Genomic DNA, 18,621 nt, shown 5'->3' with positions numbered 1-18,621 from the left:
AAGTACATGTACTAAATCCAAAATATTTACAAAGTCTAGGATCTAATAGAAGAATTTGAACTATAATTCATAAGTTATAATCACAATTTCACTCGTTTGCATATTTGCATATATTTTCAAAAGGAACTTAATAATATTAATTGTGGGATTTGGATAATTATAAATCTAATTAATTCTTCAAAACAAATTAATAAATCCAATTAAGACTTAATATTTTCAAAAGAAAATTTTGGTGGTTATAACCAGTTGGTATCTTTATCTAATTAATCAATTAATATTCAAAAAAGTAAAAATGAAAATTGGTGGGCCAGTCTCAGGGATAAGAGGTCCAAGCCCAACACTGGCTCGTGCTCAACTTGGTCCCAATCCAACACTAATGATTTCAGTTCCTTGCATAAATCTTCCCTTTCAAATTCAACTAGAAACTTCCTCGATCACCTCGATACTTGTATGGTTCCTTAGCTCATGTCTGATATTGATGTTTAGAATCTAGACTTGTTAATGCTCCATTAAACCAGTAGAGACAACATATTTGGTTACACACATTCAAATATTTGATTGACTTCCACGATAACAGTTACACACATTCAAACATAAGCAACAAGAATGGAAGATCCAAACAATCATAAAGTATTTTAGTAAATGAGAATTTTGATGAATATGCCACAATATACTACTATCACTTATTGATTTCATCGATTCCGATCCCTTTCCAGTAGGCAGGCAGGTACTAAGTGTGTATGGCAACTCCTGGAACTTCCACCATCCGTGGTATACTATCGATAACCTTGGATGGCACGTTGCTGATGAGAGGAGGCTCTGCATCGTAAGCCGAGAGATGGACTCCCAGGGCAGCCCTCCCTGAAGGATCAAGGTTGTTCTTCCAGGCAACATCCCACTCAACAGCTTTAGCAGTGCTGCATGCCACGCTAGCTCCTCCAGGGACTGTCAATCTAGCCGAGTTCTGTTAAACCCAGCAAATAAGGATGACCACTTCAGCAATCAAATGCTATTGACAAAGTTAACAACTTCAAATCAGAAATCACCTGAGGGAAGAATCTCTCGAATATCATCCTGTAGTAATATGCTTCTTTTGTCGTTGGCGTGTTGTGAGGAAATATGTAAGAAGCATTAAGCATCATCTTATCAGTAACCTGAAAGTATAAGGTTGGGATTGATTAATCCTAACACCAGTCTGTTTATTGAGATTCCAAACGGAGATAATTATTAAATTATAAGCAATATGAGGCCAAATAGAAAGGTTTTTACATTTTTGGCAGCATGCGCCTTAAGACCATCGATCCAACTATAACCAACGCCATCGCTAAATTGTTCTTTTTGTCGGTAGAGGATGTGCTGCAGGTCAGGTCATCAAATAGGACTTGTTAGTTGACTTGGGTACTAACGTTAAAATTAACAAATACTACAGACAACAAAAGATTCAATGACACCTTTGGCAAATATGGACGCTCTTCATCGTCAAAGGCCTTTCTAAGAATCCATTTCTCGATGCGTCCTTGATCCTTTTTGATCTGTATCATAATATAGAAAAAGTATTCTTGGTCAGTCTGTATCATAATATAGTTGTCGTTTTAAGGAGAAATTTCTTGTTTACATACCATCTTTGATTCAGGGTCTATAGACATGGCAGCGTTGATAAATTCTATGTCTAAGAAGGGTACTCGAGCCTCCAATCCCCACGCTGATGTTGCTTTGTTAGCTCTCAGGCAATCATACTGATGAAGTGCTTTGATCTGTAAAAGTTTAAAAAGACCAGTTCCATTATATCCTTATATTCCAATTCCGATGGCTACTCCCGTGTATGGTGATCTATTACCTTGTGGCATGTTTCACGGTGGAGTTCTTCCTTATTTGGAGCCTTATGGAAGTACAAATATCCACCAAAATTCTCGTCGGAGCCTTCACCGGAAATAACCATCTTCACTCCTAGTGACTTGATCTTTCGTGACATCAGAAACATAGGAGTGCTCGCCCTGATTGTGGTCACGTCATAGGTTTCAATGTGGTAGATGACATCTTCGATCGCATCAATTCCATCCTGCCATATTAGAGCGAAAATTAGCGAATGTTGGACCACCAGGACTCGAATTAAAAGTATGACTAAATCTTGGGTAGTTACTTGAACGGTAAAGTGAAACTCGTGATGAACAGTGCCCAAATAGTCTGCAACCTCCTTTGCAGCCTTCAAATCTGGTGAACCCTGCGTAGAAATCCATAAACAAATTTTAAGAAAAGTTAATTCCTTTAAAACTATGCTTCAAGGTTTCATCCTATACCACGTGACTTACCTCAAGTCCGACACAGAAAGAATGGAGCTGACTTCCCCATTGTTTGCCTGATCTGAGCAATGGTTGGATTTACTCTCAATGGTGGTGGCTCGACATCATTTTCAACTGCACTCCACAAATCAAGTGCTTGGAGGTAAGTTTTCATTTTAACTACCCAAATGTGGTAGTTTTCTCCAGCAAAAATTGGTGGTGGAGGAGGTGCAAAGCTCATGTTGCTCAAACTGGTTTGACAAACACGATTTTTTGAGTTTATTTTGAAACAAAAAAAAAACTTAAACAACAGAGGTCCTCAAAGACAAGAGGCTCTGATTACCATTTGTTAGAAAAAAGCGTGACAACAATGAACAACAAAGAGCATAAGCTCATGAAAAGCAGGAAGCAAAACAAAACAAAAGAACAAAATGAAAATCCAAGAGAAGCGACAAAGTAACGAATGAGAAAGTCTTCGCTTTCATTTCCATTTCAAAATATAAAGGGTTACAAAATAATAATAATAATAATAATAAGTAAGTTACCTAAGCGTAACTTCTCCTACCAAATTTGGCAAGTTGCCAACTAAAATAATACAAGTCAAAAGTGAAAATAAATCAGCTATTACATCCATCATTTTCATATCTTACTAACTCTAGAAATCAAGTTACATGTCAACTTGATTGCTTTACAAAAAATCAAAATAAACAAAATGAAACAAGCGGCTCCTATTAGATTCTAAAATTTGATGCTGCTGCTTCTTTGGAAGTTTGTTGCATTGCAGTCAATGCTCAACACTCCTCCTTGAATATGTAGGCAACAAACACGATTGAATCCTTAGAAATTCAAACTGATTGTGCCAAGAGGCTTTGTCAAAATGTCGACCAATTGATCTTGTGAATTTGCAATGTGTTAGACACACTTCTTTGGATTGAACAACTTCTCGAACAAAGTAAAACTTGAGCTTAAAATGTTTGGTTTTGCCATGAAAAGCAGGATTTTGGAGATGGCAAGCTAACATTTGGTTATCCACCATAATTTGGTTGGCTCAAAGCATTCTCTTCTTTGAAGCCAAATACATAGCGGCAATTTGCAAGTGATGAATCAGCCCGAAGTTGCTATGTGATTTGAATGAAGAACGACTTGAGCCAAGCTGAAATTATGGTGGATAACTTGAAATGATTGCCATCTCCAAAATCCTGCTTTTCATGGCAAAACCAAACATTTTAAGCTCAAGTTTTACTTTGTTCGAGAAGTTGTTCAATCCAAAGAAGTGTGTCTAACACATTGCAAACTCACAAGATCAATTGGTGACATTTTGACAAAGCCTCTTGGCACAATCAGTTTGAATTTCTAAGGGATTCAATCGGTGTTTGTTGCCTACAAATTCAAGGAGGAGTGTTGAGCATTGACTGCAATGCAACAAACTTCCAAGCAGTATTCAAACTTTAGAATCTAATAGGAGCCGCTTGTTTCATTTTGTTTATTTTGATTTTTTGTAAAGCAATCAAGTTGACATGTAACTTGATTTCTAGAGTTAGTAAGATATGAAAATGATGGATGTAATAGCTGATTTATTTTACTTTTGACTTGTATTATTTTAGTTGGCAACTTGCCAAATTTGGTAGGAGTAGTTACGATTTAGGTAACTTACTTATTATTATTATTATTATTTTTGTAACCCTTTATATTTTGAAATGGAAATGAAAGCTAAGACTTTCTCATCTTGTTACTTGTCGCTTCTCTTGGATTTTCATTTTGTTCTTTTGTTTTGTTTTGCTTTCTGCTTTTCATGAGCTTATGCTCTTTGTTGTTCATTGTTGTCACGCCTTTTTCTAACAAATGGTAATCGAGCCTCTTGTCTTTGAGGACCTCTGTTGTTTAAGTTTTTTTGTTTCAAAATAAACTCAAAAATCGTGTTTGTCAAACCGTTTGAGCAACATGAGCTTTGCACCTCCTCCACCACCAATTTTTTCGGAGAAAACTACCACATTTGGGTAGTTAAATGAAAACTTACCTCCAAGCACTTGATTTGTGGAGTGCAGTTGAAAATGATGTCGAGCCACCACCATTGAGAGTAAATCCAACCATTGCTCAGATCAGGCAGCATGGTGAGGAGCGAGCCAAGAAGCATAAAGCCATGGCTTGCCTACAGAATGGAGTGTCTGATGTTATTTTCACTCGTATCATGGCCTGTGACTCTCCCAAGCAGGCATGGGATAGGCTGAAAGAGGAATTTATGGGATCAGACAAGACCAGACAGCAACAAGTCATCAACCTGAGAAGGGAATTTGAAAATTTGAAGATGAAGGAGTCAGAAACTATCAAGCAATATTCTGATAGGATTATGGCTACTGTCAATAATATTAGACTCCTTGGAGAAGATTTCAGTGACAGTAGGGTTGTTGAGAAGGTTATTACCACCTTACCTGAAAGGTTTGAGTCAAAAATCTCCTCATTGGAGGACTCGAGAGATCTCACAACCATTTCTTTGTCTGAGTTGGTTAACTCACTCTATGCACTTGAGAGAGAAGAGCAAGTAGGCGGGAGGAGAGTCACGAAGGTGCCTTTCAAGCAAAGGTCGAGAAGGCTCCAGCTCAAGTCGAAAGCTAAGAAGCCTTGGTTTGAAAAGAGGAAAGATCAAAGAAAGATACTAGGTAGAAGGAGGTTTCCACCATGCGTTCACTGCAAGAAGACTAATCATTTGGAGAAGTATTCTTGGACGGACCGGACATACTGATTACAAAAAGTGTAAGAAGTATGGCCATCATGAGAAAATCTGTAGAAGTCATGAGAAGGCACAAGCACAACCAAGACAAGCCAAGTCTGCGAAGATGTCCAAGCTCGGGAGGAGCATGTATTCTGACTTCATGTTTTGCGACTAACGGCAAGAAGCGGTTGGCTTGTGGATAGTGGTCACTCACATCACATGGCATCGATGAGAGCCTTTTCAAGAACCTTGCGGGACCTATGTCTCGAAGGTCGGGATAGGCAATGGCAACTTGATTGAAGCAAAAGGCGAGGTGATGTGGTGATTCACTTGGTTCGAGTAACAAAATCATTTCGATGTGCTCTATGTGCGAAATAGACCAAAATTTACTCGGTGTAGGCCACTAGTCAAGAAAGGCTTTTCACTAGTTTTCAAGAATGATTCTTGTGTTATAAGTGATGCTCATGGTAGGGAGATTGTCTCAGCACCTATGGGAGACAAATGTTTTATGCTGGATGTGAGTCAGCTTGAGAAAAGTGCCTATACAAGCTCAGTTGACAATACTGATCTTTGGCACAAGAGATTTAGCCATGTTAACCTCAAATCACTTGATTTGCTGCACAAAATGAACATGACAGAGGACATGGTGAAGGTTAGTGCAAGTGAAGGTGTTTGTGAGGTGTGTCAGCTTGGCAAACAAGCCAGGTTGCCCTTTTCAGCTAACCAGGCATGGAGGGCTCGAGAAAGACTTGAGTTGGTGCGCTCAGATGTCTGTGGACCAATGAAGACTCCTTCACTGAATGGCAGTAAGTATTTTATCTTTGTTTATTGATGATCGACCAGATTTTCTTTGGGTTTATTTCATGAAAGCGAAGTCGAAGTGTTTGAAGTTTTGGAAAGTTCAAGGCATTGGCGGAAAATCAAACAGTGCGAGGATTAAGGCCTTGAGGACAGACAATGGTTCTGAATACTTGTCTGAAAGATTTCAGAAGCTATGTGAGCAGGCTGGGATTCATCATCAGTTAACCACAGTGTACACTCCTCAGCAAAATGGAGTGTGTGAGAGGAAGAACAGAACAGTGATGAACATGACCAGGTGTTTGTTGTTTCAAAGCAAGCTTCCAAGCATTTTTGAAATGAAGGTGTCAACACCTCGGTGTGTACTGCTCAATAAGTCGCCAACACATCTTGTGAATGATAAAACTCCTTTTGAAGCATGGTATGATCTTAAACCAACTGTTTCCCATTTAAAAGTGTTTGGTTGCATGTGTTTTGTACTTGTCCCTGCAGAAAGAAGAACCAAGCTCGAGAAGAGGTCAGTTCTCGGTATATTGTTGGCTCTGATGAGGCGCAAGAAGGGCTCTGAGTATTTGATCCTTCAACCAAGAAGATTTTGGTAAGCAGGGATGTCAAATTCGATGAAGGAAGGTTTTGGAGTCTAGATGGCTCTAACACAAGTCAGTTTGAAGAAGAGCAGATTGACAGCAATCTGGAATTGGCAGAAAATGAAGTCAGTAATGCCAATGTAGATGATGCTCTTGTGAGAGGGACCAGGTCTATTGCTGATATCTACCAAAGATGCAATGTGGCCATTGTTGAGCCTTCAAGCTATGAAGAAGCTGCACGAAGCAAGAGTTGGAAGAAGGCTATGGAGGCTGAAATCGACATGATCCATAAGAATGACACTTGGGATCTGGTAGACAGACCTGATCAGAAGAAGGTCATAGGTGTCAAGTGGGTTTTCAGGACCAAATTCAATGCTGATGGCTCTTTGAACAAACACAAGGCAAGGCTTGTGGTGAAAGGGTACAATCAACAGTTTGGCATTGATTTTGAGGAGACATTTGCTCGAGAGCAAAAAGGTGGACACCATAAAGCTCCTGTTTGCTTTGGCTGCACAAAAACAGTGGAAGGTCCATCAACTTGATGTCAAGTCAGCTTTCCTGAATGGCTTCCTTAAAGAGGAAATTTATGTTGAACAGCCTGATGGATTTAAAGTCCAAGGAAAGGAGGACAAGGTTTACAAGTTGAAGAAGGCACTCTATGGACTAAAACAGGCTCCTCGAGCCTGGTATGACAGGATAGATGCTTACCTGTCTAGGCTCAATTTCGAGAAAAGTTTAAGTGAGCCAACTTTGTTTATAAAGAAGTCCAAAGATGAGACTTTGCCGATTGTCTTAATATATGTGGATGATCTATTAGTGACTGGAAGTAGGGTCGATTTGATTCAGGAGTTCAAGAAGAATATGCAAGACATGTTTGACATGACAGACTTGGGAATCATGACTTACTTCCTTGGTATGGAAGTAGACCAATCTGATCAAGGCATTTTTATCAGCCAGCATGCATTTGCCTTGAAAATTCTCACTAAGTTTCATATGGAAAACTGCAAACCAGTGAGCACACCATTAGCTGTGGGAGAGAAACTAAGCAGCTTTGGAAATGAAGAAAAGGTAGATGAAAAGGAGTATAGAAGCTTGATTGGTTGTTTACTTTACTTGACAGCAACCAGACCTGATCTTATGCATTCAGTAAGTCTATTGTCTAGATTCATGCACAGCTGCAATACAACTCATTTGAAAGCAGCAAAGAGAATACTCAGGTATGTCAAAGGTACTTTGAAGTTTGGTGTAATGTTCAAGAAAGGAAGTGAGTGAAATTAACGGCTACTCGGATAGTGGTGGGTGGATCATTGATGATATGAGAAGTACTTGAGCTACTTCTTTACACTTGGTTCGGGAGTTTTCGGTTGGAGTTCAAAGAAGCAACAAACTGTTGCTTTCGATCTCTCTTGAAGCCAAATACATAAGAAATTGCAGCGATGAATCAAGCCGGGAAGTTGCTATGTGATTTGAATGAAGAACGACTTGAGCCAACTGAAATTATGGTGGATAACCGATCGTGATTGCCATCTCCAAAAATCCTTTTTCATGGCAAAACCAAACATTTTAAGCTCAAGTTTTACTTTGTTAGAAGTTGTTCAATCCAAAGAAGTGTGTCTAACACATTGCACTCACAAGATCAATTGGTGACATTTTGACAAAGCCTCTTGGCACAATCAGTTTGAATTTCTAAGGGATTCAATCGGTGTTTGTTGCCTACAGATCCAAGGAGGAGTGTTGAGCATTGACTGCAATGCAACAAACTTCCAATGACAGCAGACCGACTTTAGAATCGAATAGGAGCTGCTTGTTTCATTTTGTTTATTTTGATTTTTTTTTGTAAAGCAATCAAGTTGACATGTAACTTGATTTCTAGAGTTAGTAAGATATGAAAATGATGGATGTAATAGCTGATTTATTTTCAGCTTTTGACTTGTATTATTTTAGTTGGCAACTTGCCAAATTTGGTAGGAGTAGTTACAGTTTAGGTAACTTACTTATTATTATTATTATTATTATTTTGTAACCCCTTTATATTTTGAAATGGAAATGAAAGCTAAGACTTTCTCATTCGGTTACTTGCTGCTTCTCTTTGGATTTTCATTTTGTTCTTTTGTTTTGTTTTGCTTCCTGTTTTTCATGAGCTTATGCTCTTTGTTGTTCATTGTTGCTGCTGCCTTTTTTCTAACAGTACCGAGCCGTGATAGAAGCAACCAATGATGAATCAAGGCCTCCAGATAGCAAAACTCCGAAAGGCACATCAGTCATCAGCCTTTTGATCACAGCCTACAAATATATTCCATATGACCCATAAGGTAAAATGGCAGAAAATGAAAAGAGAAAAAAAAGTGTCAAATGTTTGGCTGCAAATCATCAAGCTTACATTTTCAAATGCGCGTCTGAGAACAAGCGGGTCATATGGAACTGAAGGAATGGACTCGGAAAACCAGGGTGGGTTGTACCACCTCCTGAATCCTCTTGATTTGCTAGTGTACAAGTGTCCAGGACGAAAGGTCTCAAAGTGTTCACAGTCATCATTCAATCCTTTCATCTCTGATGATATCCAAACCGAACCTGAATATTATAAGAGTTAAACAACTAACTTAGCAAACCAATCTCAAACTGGACATGTTTTTTTCTATCATGAATAGCCAATTCGATAAATATCAGTAGTGAAGAAACTAAAAACCGCGAAATAACAGCTAATTATTATATAAATCACACAGGTATATTAGATATATTGAGAAAGCAAGACATAATACCATCAAGTCCCCAGCCGATATAGAGGGAGGTGACCCCAATAGCATCACGAGCGACAATGAAGCTGTTGTCACGGGTATCCAACAGCACAAATGAGAAGATTCCATCCAACATGTCCACGAAGTCTTCCCCATATTCCTCGTACTGTAATATAGTGCAAGTTTAAGCAACAACTTTTACACTTGAATTTACAAAACAAACTAACAAATTTAGACCCGTAATGAGCTGTATCCCTAAAAGGTTTAGCAATGGGGACCTTACCAGATGGGCAATAACATCACAATCACTGCCAGTCCTGAACTTGTGGTTTACCAACTTCTTCCTCAATTCTTCATGGTTGTAAATCTCTCCATTCACCTAGTTCCCGACACATAATTGACCGATTTCAAATTATGAATTAACCCTTAAATGTTTGAAATTTTAAATAAGTGATCATATTGGCTAAAACTGGATAAGTACTAAAACGAAAGAAGCATAGAGAGGCTTACAGTGACAGCAACACTCTTATCTTCATTAAACAGAGGTTGGTCACCGGAAGCAGGATCGACGATGGCAAGACGTTGATGAGCCAAATAGCTGTCTCTATGTTGATAGAGCCCACTCCAGTCAGGACCACGGTGCTTCAACCTGTTCATACATCATCCAACCATAGCTATTTCAGCTTATTATTTCTCTTTTATCACTATTTGTTTCTCCAGATGATCGTTAAATTACGTCCCACACCCCACGTGAATAATCACTAACTAAGCAGTGATATACATATATTTATCAGCAGTGACATATTTAATGGAACTTAATATTCTCAAATTCATATCTGATTTTATTAGCATCCTAAAACAGACTCTGCCACCTTCTTTTATTTTATTTTTCCTCTTTCTGTTGTTTCAAAAGTAGTAACGTCATTGCTTCAAGACCCTTCGTATAGTTCTCCTCCAAGTTTGGAGATGATCTATCTTTAAAGTAGTAACCATGTTTGTTTGTTTTTTCCTCTTGTTTTTGCAAGGCCAATAAGAGAGATAATTTAAACCTACTTGGCAAATGTTTATTCAACGTATTTAGAGACACAAACGTCAAAATAGGCTAAAATAAAAAGACCCCCGAAATTAAAAGCGAAAACGTAAGAAAGAAAAAAAACTATTTGCCTGCGGGAAAGCTCCAGCACTCGAACCCTTTTAGCCTGAGAATCATCAGAACAACCCAAAACTGCTAAAATCCCACACATTTTCTTTCAATAGTTATCACTCCCCAACACCTTTTTTTTTCTTCCTTTTCCTGAACAACTATAACAAACTAAAGTAAATGCATTTATATTGAAAATAGTAAACAAAACAAAACACAAAGGAGGAGGAAAATTGAAAAAGATGGAGCAGATGACAGTGGAGTGTAAACACGGGAAGACAACACGTCTTGTGTTTTGACATTCATCAAACGCCACGTATTTATAGAACCCTAGTGATTCACTTTTGGCGAAAGCGAGCTGGAGGAGCACATGTGTAATGTGTTACTATTGTTTGTTTTTTAAAAGATTTTCCGTGTCTGATATTTAAGTATAAATATAAATAATAAAAAAAGTAATCCTTTAAATCTATAAAAGTTAAAATATCGGTGTATTGATATTAAATATTTATCTCAAACATATATTCCTGCACCATTAATTTTGAGAAAATGATTGAGTTCAGATGCAAAGAACGTATGGGCCGAAGAATCTCTAGATGTAGTTGTCATATGCTATCTCTGTAGTATTGCAGATTCATAATACACAAAGTGCCAAGTACAAAAACATGGGTTCATCATTCCTCACGTTGTCATGCAAATCAAATTTGAATCACATCTATGTGTTTGCTTAATGTTTTAAGTGTTTATATTCTCAAGTATGATTTGAGTTTGAACTGTACTTGTCGCGTTGCTGTGAAAACTTTACTTTTCTCTTGTAATTCACTAAAGTTTCACAAAATTTTACTAAGAGTTCACTTTTTTTGTTTTTCATCACCTCTAAGTTATTATAAATATTATTATCCTTTATGTTACATAAAATATTATCTAATATGGTTAATTAAACTTTAATTTAGTTGGTAATGCTGTTATTAATTATAATGATAATAATCAAAAGAACGTGTGTTCGAATGTGTTTATCGTGTATTTTATTTTGATTTAAGAGTTCAAACATTATAGGTAGAAATAGATATTGTATTAAAAATATTATTTAATTTGTATAATTAAGTAATGTTTTGTATAAAAAATTACATTCATATAAAGTTTGTGGAATTTTATAAACTTGACATGTAAGTTTAGGGTATGACATGTGATCTATAGGTATTGTAAAAAGTTTTAAAATTATATATATATACCCTTATCATATTTTCAACCATATTTACAGAGTTCAAAATTTCACAAATTGTGTATAAAGTTATTGCCCTGTTGCATATATAATTTCCTAAAATATTTTAAATGTTTTGTGTAATTGCACAAATCGTTACCTAATAATGGTGGGGTTATTTGATATTGTAAGTAATAGAATTTGTATAGCTTGGGGTTTGTTTACATTGGAACTTCCCATGTTGTTTTGTTGTAGCAGATGATTTTCTATTTCTGGATAAATCATTTTTACAGATTTATCCAAAAAAAACAACAGATCTCCCAATTTGAAGAATCAAAGCATTGAAATCTCTTTTACTCAGCAACTCATGTTGAGAGAAAACACAAAAATAAAATAATACTAATTGTGGGTAGGCCTAAAACTATGTATTTATAAGTTGGAAAAGCAGTTTTTTCAAGTTTTGTCAGATTTCTGTCATAGACTTCAAGACTGTGTTTTTCGCATTTTCTTGATTTCAGTCTTAATCTATCAATTCCCTTAGAAAAAGTAAATTGGAATTTTATAGCTTAAGATATGATACAAACAGCTTGAATTCTCTAAATGAGTCCCAATCATAAAACCTTCTTAAAATTAACTTTCAAACTTTTCTGTATCCAATTCTTCCACTTAGGCAAGATTTGAAATATAAGTTAAAATAAAATAATTGAGCACTTAAATAGTAAATTTCAAAGGAAAAATATCACAATTTATGCATGATATTAGATAACATAAGCTATGATAAATGTATGCAAAGCACAAACAAAATTATAATAATTTGTATAATTACACAACTATATAAAATATTACAAATAGAGGTGGAACTAAAGGGCATGTCCGGACTCAACCCTCTAAAATGTAAATTTTCACTTTTATCGATTCTTTATAATTTATAAAATTTTAAATTAGTATGTGGTAAATTTGTACATTGGCCCTAAAATGAGAATTTTTTAATTTAGTCATTTAAAAATTATAAAGATGTAGACTACTAAAATAATAAGATTACATTTTACTATCGTAAATATATACAACTTAATTCTGAGCCTTTAAAAAATTTCTAACTTTATATTTAAGTAATGATTGATCTCTCCTATTCTTTTTATAAATTTTATACATAAAAATTATTATTTGAATGTATAAACTCCAAAGTTCCTGCAAGAAAATAAAACGACTTTGTTTCATCCAATTTCCGAAATTGGAGCTTCAATTTCTTTCCAGCTTTCTGAGTCTTATTCTGTATTAATGGTTTAGCAGTTTATATTTTAATTTTCCTTTATCACCACCAATTTCTTCTTTCATTCTCTCCTTTTCTTTTCTTTGTCACAAAAAGGTTGTACACAAAACTGTTAACTAAAGATCTAATTTAAGAGCAGAATGATAAATAAATGTAATCTGTAGAATTCGTGGATCACTGAAAGTGAAAAAAGAAAGTCAAAGATTTAGACATAAGAAAACTTAAACTCCATTCAAAGTGCAGCAATGATAGCTTTGATGATATAAAGGTAGAAGACTGCTGCACTCAAAAAATCTTATAGGTTTTAATTGAAAGGGCGGTTTAGTGGTCCTTAATCAAACAAACAAAATATAATAAATAAAAACAGGATACATATTCAATTTATACATGAATGTGTAATTTAATAAATGAATTCTGATTTACTGTAATTATACACATGAAATTTAAATTGGGGATCATATGTATACATAAAGTTTTGATTTTGATTAAATCCCATATGATGTTCACTGCCCCAATTGTAGCTTGAATTCGAGTTGCATTAGTCGCGTCTGTTGTTCGGTTATGATTCACTAAAAAAATGTTTTGATTTTAATTAGAAGTAACACAAGTGATAGAAGGAATAAGCAAGGAATATTAGCGCTTCTTGTGTTTTATTTTGACTAGAAATTATGCCAATAAAAATTTACAATTATGCGCCCACCAGAGACAGTCTTCATGTTGCTTATGTGTGTGCATATGTATTAAGATTCATTTTATTATTGTTATGATATGTAAACCCCTATCATGTTGGACAAGTTGATATTTTCTATTCAAATGCCATTTAAATGACTGTAAATTGATTTTTCATTTGCTTATCAGTAAAACCTAAATACTATATCCTCAGGATAGACAAGAGATATGTTAATGTTTTTCTGTAATCACTCGATTGGTTTATTTGTAAGATAAAAAGAAATTAAAAAGCGTTAAGACTTGTGTTCTATGACACTTTCTTATGTTTAATCTGTTAACGACCGTGAATGAGGTTGAAGATAATAATAAAAATGTTCTGAACGGATTAAATTGAAACTTGAATATTGAAATCTAAAGTTGGATAATATTCTTATTTCTTGGAAGGAGTACGAAGACCTTGACAAAGTTCTTTCTTTTTGAACTTTGATTTTATTGTGAATTCTTCTTATATCTGTTTTTTTTATATAATATTTAAAACTACCAATAGTCCCTTCTCAACTCTTAAATAGGAGGATAATGCGCTTCACCACACTTGAACCCACGTCCTTATACACTGATAATAATACTGATGTCAATCGAATTAAGACTCAGGCAAAGTTGATTCCAGTTTAAAATCAATAGATTTAAGCCCAACATAAACTTTTGGCAAGGCTAATATCAAGGCCGAGCTAACCCTTATGGCCCATGTCAAAATTGGTTATGTTTGAAGAACAAAACCAATGTATGGTCTGGCCTGAAACTTGAACATTAAGCATTAAAATACGAAAAACATAATAAATTAATCCCGTGGAGACCCACTGTTGCTTCATTAATTTATTCATATTTCAACCAAAGAGCACCTCAACTTCATGTAAGGCACGTTCCCCCACGCGTAGTACCATCGAATTCCTCACATGCAAATTTTCTGAACTCTATATTTGACGGAATCATGATCTTATACGTATTTATACGTATTTTCAAATATCACTAAATGATTAATATTAACACTAACCAAATTATTTTTAGTTCATTAGACTACATTTAATAAATTAAAATTGTCTAATATAAATTTATATACAAGTGTTGCGCTAAATTAAATTATCAATTGCACTAAGCTTGCTCTAAATAAAATATTAGACATTATGTCGTCAGGTGAGATGCAAGCAAAGTCCCCACCTCAAATTAGAATATGCTAAAAAAAAAAATCATTGGTATTATACGGTGCAGGTAACAACCATTTTTTCTATATATGGCGAATTTATAAAATTATTTTCTTTTTCGAGAAACATCTTTGATAGTCCCTTTTAAAGAACAATATATGTGTGTGTGTGCATGCCAATCCATGCATGAGATGGATATGGTTATCTTAATTTCAAGCTATAGAAAGTCAAAAGAATATTTGAGGTTTGATGCAAATTTCATGCCGCCTATGATTGTTTGCTTAATATCAAAGGATCGGGTTTTATTGAACTTAATGACGTTGAGTTTTCATTTTGTATATGTTGGATGTTTGCGTACAACACGTATTAGAGGCAATCTATCAACTTTGGATTTGACTGTAGATGAGTTAACAATCACAGATACTGACAGCAGCAAGTATTTTTGTTGTTCCTCCTGGTGGATATGTATATGTATGTCTTAATCTTGTAAATGTTTGAACTGTAGATTATTTATGTTTAAAACCACTGTTTATTAAACAAAAGCATACGATTCCATTCACACCCATGAAATTTGGATAAACTAACTATCCCCTGAAATCTTTATTAAAACAAAACTGCATGTCACCTCAAAAATGTGAATACCAGAGGCTGGAAATAGATTCCCCGGAAAGTTAAAAAGAAAAAAAGTAAAATCGAATGTTGATGTCATTGCTGATCATTTGAGAGGAGTATAGTAAACTTGGAGAACTTGGTCATTGATTTTGATCTCATAATAGCAGTTAGAAGATCAGCATCTCAAGCTTAACCTTGAATTCAGACATGTTTGACAAAAGTAATTCTGCAGAAATTGCGAAACTCTGAATTCAGATCGGTCTTCCTTTAAAGAAAAAGTCACCCTACAGAATATAAAAGCAAGTCAACATCAATCCTAAAATCTCGGCTCAACTACAATACAGTGTTTGTTTAATGGAATTGAATATTATATTTGTTATATATTTTTTTATCAATTTCCAGGGCTTGATTGATGTTGCTATGTTACTAGTATTTGAAGTAATTAAAAAATAATCGCTGGCAGCCTTAGGTTCTTCAGTCGATTCCTTTCACACCATGAAATGACGTGAAGCAGGTCCAGATTTTAATTTGAAGGTTACAATATATACAGCTACACCTCTCACAGTCAGGCAGTGCATAGGAACCAATGGATGCATCGAGAAATTACCCTCTGCAGTTCCCAAACCAGTTTGAACTATATGATTTCATTGATGATCCGAATTTTGATCAGTTCATCGATCTGATTCGTGGTGAAAGTGAAGATGCAGGCGTCGGCTATGATTGCGATCTTCTCAATGGTAGTTTTGTTGAGGATAAGCAGATTAGTTCCACACCTGGGGATACTTTTTGCCTTGATGCTTCAACCACCATTGTGCCGGATTCTAACTATGTTTTCGATCCATTTCCAAGTACTTTTTATGGCGAAATGATGAAGGATGGTGAGGATGATAACGACGAGGAAAACTCTTCCGGGACAACCACCGCAACCGCAACCGCAACCACCCCCACAACACCAACAGCCACAAAGAAACCAAGGGTTGATCGGTCGAGAACTTTGATCTCGGAGCGACTGCGGAGGGGTCGGATGAAGGAGAAGCTCTATGCATTGCGTTCCCTAGTTCCTAACATAACAAAGGTATGTGTTACGTATATATATAACATGTGTTGGATCCAGTTGCGAATATAATTTGATGGATAAGGCTTTAATTTTATGTTGCTGCAGATGGATAAGGCTTCGATTATTGGAGATGCCGTATTGTATGTGCAAGACCTGCAAATGCAGGCTAAGAAACTAAAAGCTGAGATTGCGGGTCTTGAAGCAACATTGGCAGGATCCGAAAGGTACCAACAATCAATTGAAAACCCTGTTAAGATTCGAGTTGCAAGAAGCAACAGCCACCCAGTTTGCAAGAAGATAATGCAGGTAAAGAAAATAATAATAATAATAATACTAATAACATAACAATCACTTGTTTTTAATAATTGTGATATTATTTACTGCCTTTTTTCTTCCATGGAAATGAAACAATGGTTTTCACTTTACAATGCAGTTGAATATGTTTCAAGTGGAGGAAAGAGAGTTTTACATTAGATTGATATGCAACAAAGGTGAAGGGGTTGCAATATCACTTTACAAGGCCCTTGAGTCCCTCACTAACTTCAAAGTTCTGAATTCCAATTTGGCCACTCTTTCTGACAGATTTGTATTAACATTTACTCTAAATGTAAGTCAACCTTTACTCTTTTTCTATTCTTACGCGAATTCCAGTAACATAGCTGCTGAGGTTTTAAAATGCAAAACTTGCAGACTGATTTATATAAAACTGCAGATGAGAGATTGTGAGCAGTCAATGAACTTGCCAAACCTGAAGTTATGGGTGTGCGGGGCTCTTCTGAATCAAGGATTTGAGTTTACAACACCTTTATCTTCCTAATCTGTCTCGTCAGTGCCTGTTAATGATGCTTGTTCTTCATCGACAATGAAGTCCCATAACTGTTAGTCTGTTATGTAATAGTTCTATTTTCTTGAATACTCGAGGTTGAACTTGATTAGCGAAACCAAGACTTTAATACTCTTCCAATAGACTACACGGGTTGCAAGAACAAATTGGTTTGTTTTCTTACTGGTGTTAATGATCTGTGGCATTTGGATCATGCCTGAAAGACAAATTTGTGCTAATATACGTGTATTAATGTCTTGTTTCCGCAAAATGATCTTATAATTTTCACTGACTAATCTGCCGACTGTAATTTATCGTTATTTGAATAAACAATCCTGACGAAGCAGAAAATTAGAAAATTGATCCAAATTAAGATTAAGCCATTTTATTTTAATTTATTGTTAATTTGTTCCCTACAATTGTGATCTAATCTCGCTAAATTGCTCAAAAATGTATAATAAAAAAATTTGTTGAGGGGTCTACTTTTTCAGTTTTCGGGGTGCCATTTTTCGAGCTGTCAACCGAATTCCAATAATGGTTGGCATTATTTTTGGGCTGTGCTCTCTCACCTCTATAAAAAAATTAGCATATTATGAGTAATTTTGTTTACAGAGGGAGAGTGCCTCGAGGAATTAGGTTATTTGTTAGCGCACGACCACCCACCAAGGGTAGGAGCGAAGTTGAGGGCAGAGACCCTAACACTCCATAAATAAAAAATTTCCTCTTTAGTCTCTTGAGCATTTACAATGTTTTAAGTTAATTTAGTGTAAAATTATATTTTGTCTCTTAAAAATTAAAATTCAATTATGCTTTCGACAAAAATTTTATATGAATACAATGACAAAATTACATTTTTAACTCTCTCAAAAATTTATAATTTAAATTTGGCTCATCCAAAAAGGGGCCGTGAGCATTAGCCATTGTTAGGTTTCGAACCTCTTATCTCTAGCATATAGGTCACCACTTAAGGGATAAGTGTCTCGTATTGGCGATCTAAAATCCTATATGCCCAAGTGAACTCCAGAATTATTGACGCGCCTTATACTGGCACCTCTCTTGGGGCTTGTAGCTCCACCAATTTAAGTACTCTTAGCTCTGCGAACCAAGCTCACCGGGCAGCTGCTCATAGCACATTGACTCTCGATAGAGCACGGGAGATAAAACTCCCATCGAAAAACAATATCTTTTATTGTTGGGAGATCAATTGGGTACCTGATAAGCAACATTTAAAATATTTATTCCAAAAAATTCCACCCCTCAACAAACTTAATTTTTAACTATAAAAGCAATAACTTAATAAATTTAATTAAACATTTGTATACTGATAATTATATTTTCTTAAGCATTTAACTTTTTATACAATTAAACACTCAGTTTTAACAAATCTTTTTGTATTAGATGATTTTTCTTTTAAATTTGTGATGTTCACCGAACTTTTAAATGTTATTATACAGTCATTAACGATAGCGGTTTGTTAAGTGTCATTAGTGACTCAATGATCATGATTTAAGCAAATATAAGTTACCGAAGTTGTAATTTACCA

General features: G+C 35.5%; 2 protein-coding genes across 2 annotated transcripts; one reads left to right on the top strand and one right to left on the bottom strand.

Annotated features, from left to right (window-relative positions):
• Positions 1-531: 531 nt before the first annotated feature.
• Positions 532-10,524, bottom strand: LOC105768982 (asparagine synthetase [glutamine-hydrolyzing] 1-like). Its single transcript, XM_052630906.1, has 15 exons — positions 10,274-10,524; positions 9,620-9,758; positions 9,393-9,488; positions 9,134-9,275; positions 8,755-8,945; positions 8,561-8,657; positions 5,380-5,392; positions 2,310-2,361; positions 2,141-2,221; positions 1,838-2,059; positions 1,620-1,754; positions 1,452-1,532; positions 1,270-1,356; positions 1,047-1,154; positions 532-964 (listed from the first exon to the last, which is right to left on the bottom strand). Exons 1-15 carry the CDS (start codon positions 10,351-10,353, stop codon positions 731-733), a joined length of 1,758 nt encoding a protein of 585 aa, XP_052486866.1. The 5' UTR covers positions 10,354-10,524; the 3' UTR covers positions 532-730.
• A 5,237-nt stretch (positions 10,525-15,761) lies between these two features.
• On the top strand, positions 15,762-17,437 carry LOC105768979 (transcription factor FER-LIKE IRON DEFICIENCY-INDUCED TRANSCRIPTION FACTOR). The gene is made up of 4 exons (XM_012589296.2): positions 15,762-16,273; positions 16,361-16,561; positions 16,689-16,862; positions 16,968-17,437. The coding sequence occupies exons 1-4, from the start codon at positions 15,785-15,787 to the stop codon at positions 17,070-17,072; spliced, it is 969 nt and encodes a 322-aa protein (XP_012444750.1). The 5' UTR covers positions 15,762-15,784; the 3' UTR covers positions 17,073-17,437.
• The last annotated feature ends 1,184 nt before the right edge of the window (positions 17,438-18,621 follow it).

This window comes from Gossypium raimondii, chromosome 5, assembly GCF_025698545.1.
Source record: "Gossypium raimondii isolate GPD5lz chromosome 5, ASM2569854v1, whole genome shotgun sequence".
NCBI classification, from domain to species: Eukaryota; Viridiplantae; Streptophyta; class Magnoliopsida; order Malvales; family Malvaceae; genus Gossypium; species Gossypium raimondii.
The sequence above is the reverse complement of the archived record's forward strand: the minus strand, read 5'-3'. Positions and strand labels throughout refer to the sequence as shown.

Excerpts from the sequence above, each read along its gene's own strand:
- LOC105768982 (XM_052630906.1), bottom strand. The coding sequence starts at position 10,353 with ATGTGTGGGATTTTAGCAGTTTTGGGTTGTTCTGATGATTCTCAGGCT. Across the intron at positions 9,489-9,619 it reads ATAAGAGTGTTGCTGTCACT|GTGAATGGAGAGATTTACAA; the intron begins GTAAGCCTCTCT and ends GTCGGGAACTAG. Across the intron at positions 1,357-1,451 it reads AGCGTCCATATTTGCCAAAG|CACATCCTCTACCGACAAAA; the intron begins GTGTCATTGAAT and ends CCTGACCTGCAG.
- LOC105768979 (XM_012589296.2), top strand. The coding sequence starts at position 15,785 with ATGGATGCATCGAGAAATTACCCTCTGCAGTTCCCAAACCAGTTTGAA. Across the intron at positions 16,274-16,360 it reads TAGTTCCTAACATAACAAAG|ATGGATAAGGCTTCGATTAT; the intron begins GTATGTGTTACG and ends ATGTTGCTGCAG. Across the intron at positions 16,863-16,967 it reads TATTAACATTTACTCTAAAT|ATGAGAGATTGTGAGCAGTC; the intron begins GTAAGTCAACCT and ends ATAAAACTGCAG.